The sequence below is a fragment of the Aegilops tauschii genome, chromosome 3 (genome assembly GCF_002575655.3).
Source record: "Aegilops tauschii subsp. strangulata cultivar AL8/78 chromosome 3, Aet v6.0, whole genome shotgun sequence".
Taxonomy (NCBI): domain Eukaryota; kingdom Viridiplantae; phylum Streptophyta; class Magnoliopsida; order Poales; family Poaceae; genus Aegilops; species Aegilops tauschii.
The window spans coordinates 604,988,232-604,990,060 of NC_053037.3; the positions used below are offsets into that span (position 1 = coordinate 604,988,232).

The 1,829-nt window shown below is 45.5% G+C and overlaps 1 protein-coding gene across 1 annotated transcript; it reads right to left on the reverse strand.

The window, feature by feature from the left end:
* Positions 1-974: 974 nt before the first annotated feature.
* On the reverse strand, positions 975-1,475 carry LOC109733130 (protein STRICTOSIDINE SYNTHASE-LIKE 10-like). Its single transcript, XM_020292326.3, has one exon. It carries the CDS (start codon positions 1,473-1,475, stop codon positions 975-977), a length of 501 nt encoding a protein of 166 aa, XP_020147915.3.
* Positions 1,476-1,829: the final 354 nt, after the last annotated feature.

Here is a 1,829-nt window from a genome sequence, read left to right on the forward strand (position 1 = left end):
CGTGCGTACATGCAGTGCAATTCAAACGTACAAATGAACACAAAATGGATGTAGTTTAGCATACATCGTGTGCATGCAAAGAAAACTATAAAAAAATATGACAACTTGTGGTCTGCACAAAAAACATATATGTGAATGACACATTAAACTATAAACTTATAATCTCGTATATTTTGCATAGTTAAAAAGTGCTCATATTTTAAATGAAATTTTGCAGGGCATAAGATACAACATAACCTATTTTAATAGATACAAAAAATAAACCCATCTCAACGAATTTGTTCATTACGTCTGAACTTCTTTTATTCTTGGCGGTTTCTGTTGTAGAATTTTAGAACCACATATATGCAATGCAATTCACACATACACATATGCCCTGAAAGTTTTTGTATGCCAAGACACTATATTATTTTTGATAAAACACAAAAGCTTTTGTCTCGATGCATTGATAAAATGAGAGAACAAATATTTTTACATGCCTAGTGACGGGCCACACCCCAATGTACAATACTACACTTCTACGTAGCAACCATTGGGAGGAGTGCCGTCACAGTACACGTCTAAGTATAACCATTGTTTCTTGTCAAAAATAATATAGTGTCTTAACATACAAAAACTTTGAGGGCATATGTGTATGTGTGAATTGCACTGCATATATGTGGTTCTAGAATTCTACAGCAGGAATAAAGAGCAAATTCATTGACTTTGCGTGTTTACGTGAAGGGAACAATCCACGAGTGCATGGTGCGTCCCTGCTCTCTCGCTAGCAATAGCATGCAGGCTGGCTCTTATATGGATAGAATTTAGCTTTTATGCACGTAAATATGGAGGAAAGAACAAATAATGATTTGCTGATAGAAAATGTGTATTACAATAGTCCATCCGACGAAAACAAAAATAAATTGAAAAATTACATTTAGTGGTAAGAGCAAGAAACTAAAAGGCATCCTATATGCATCTACTACAATAGTTCTCTACTTGCGCTTAACAACGCCGACATAAGGAAGCTCTACCGAACCCAAGTAGATTTTGCCATTTGCTCTCTCCATAATCTCGGTGGGCCTCACCTTCTTTGGCCCTCTCATCTCCTCGACTATCTTCCCATCGTTACCGACCCTGACAGCGAGACGATGACTATCACGACCAAAGGGTAACTCATTCTTCTCGCGGTGTAACGCCACCCAATAGCCTCCTTTGGTGTCGGGCCTCACGTTATCTGGATAGCCGGGCAGGTCGGCAAAAGGCTCCGATGTGCCTGCGTTGACCCCTTTGATCCAATGCCTCATCAGCTTGCATGGTCCGGTAGATGCGACCACGAGGTGAGTGCGGTCGGCGCTGAGCGCGACGCCGTTGGGGTACGTCATGCCCGCCTGGAGCACCGTGACATCGGATGTCCGTGGGTCGTACCTCATGAGGCGGCCCGTCGAGTCCCCAGTGCGAGTGACCATCTCATGCTGCGACCTTTGATAGTTCATCGAGCTGTCGGTGAAGTAGACCTGACCCGTAACTTGATCGACGTCAACACCGTTGGTGAAGCGCAGAGGAAAACCGTCAACCTGGTTGACCAACACGGTGGCCTCCCCGCCGCCCGGCGCAACCCGCATCAGCCCCTTGTATGCGTCGGCCACGTAGAGGTCACCCGATTTCTGGTTGAACCGTAGGCCGAGCGAACGGCCGCAGCGGCTCTCCCTCGCAGTCTCAGTCTCCGGGCTGAACTTGGACGGCGTGCACGTCCAGCTTCACGTGTATTGTGTACGGGAGCAGAAGAATCGATCCACCTGCTAGCCTGCTTGCTTCGGAGCTCGTACAGCTTGTTCCTTCGGAAAGCA

Bases quoted from the DNA above. Each gene is read 5' to 3' on its own strand.
- LOC109733130 (XM_020292326.3), bottom strand. From the start codon at position 1,475: ATGAACTATCAAAGGTCGCAGCATGAGATGGTCACTCGCACTGGGGAC.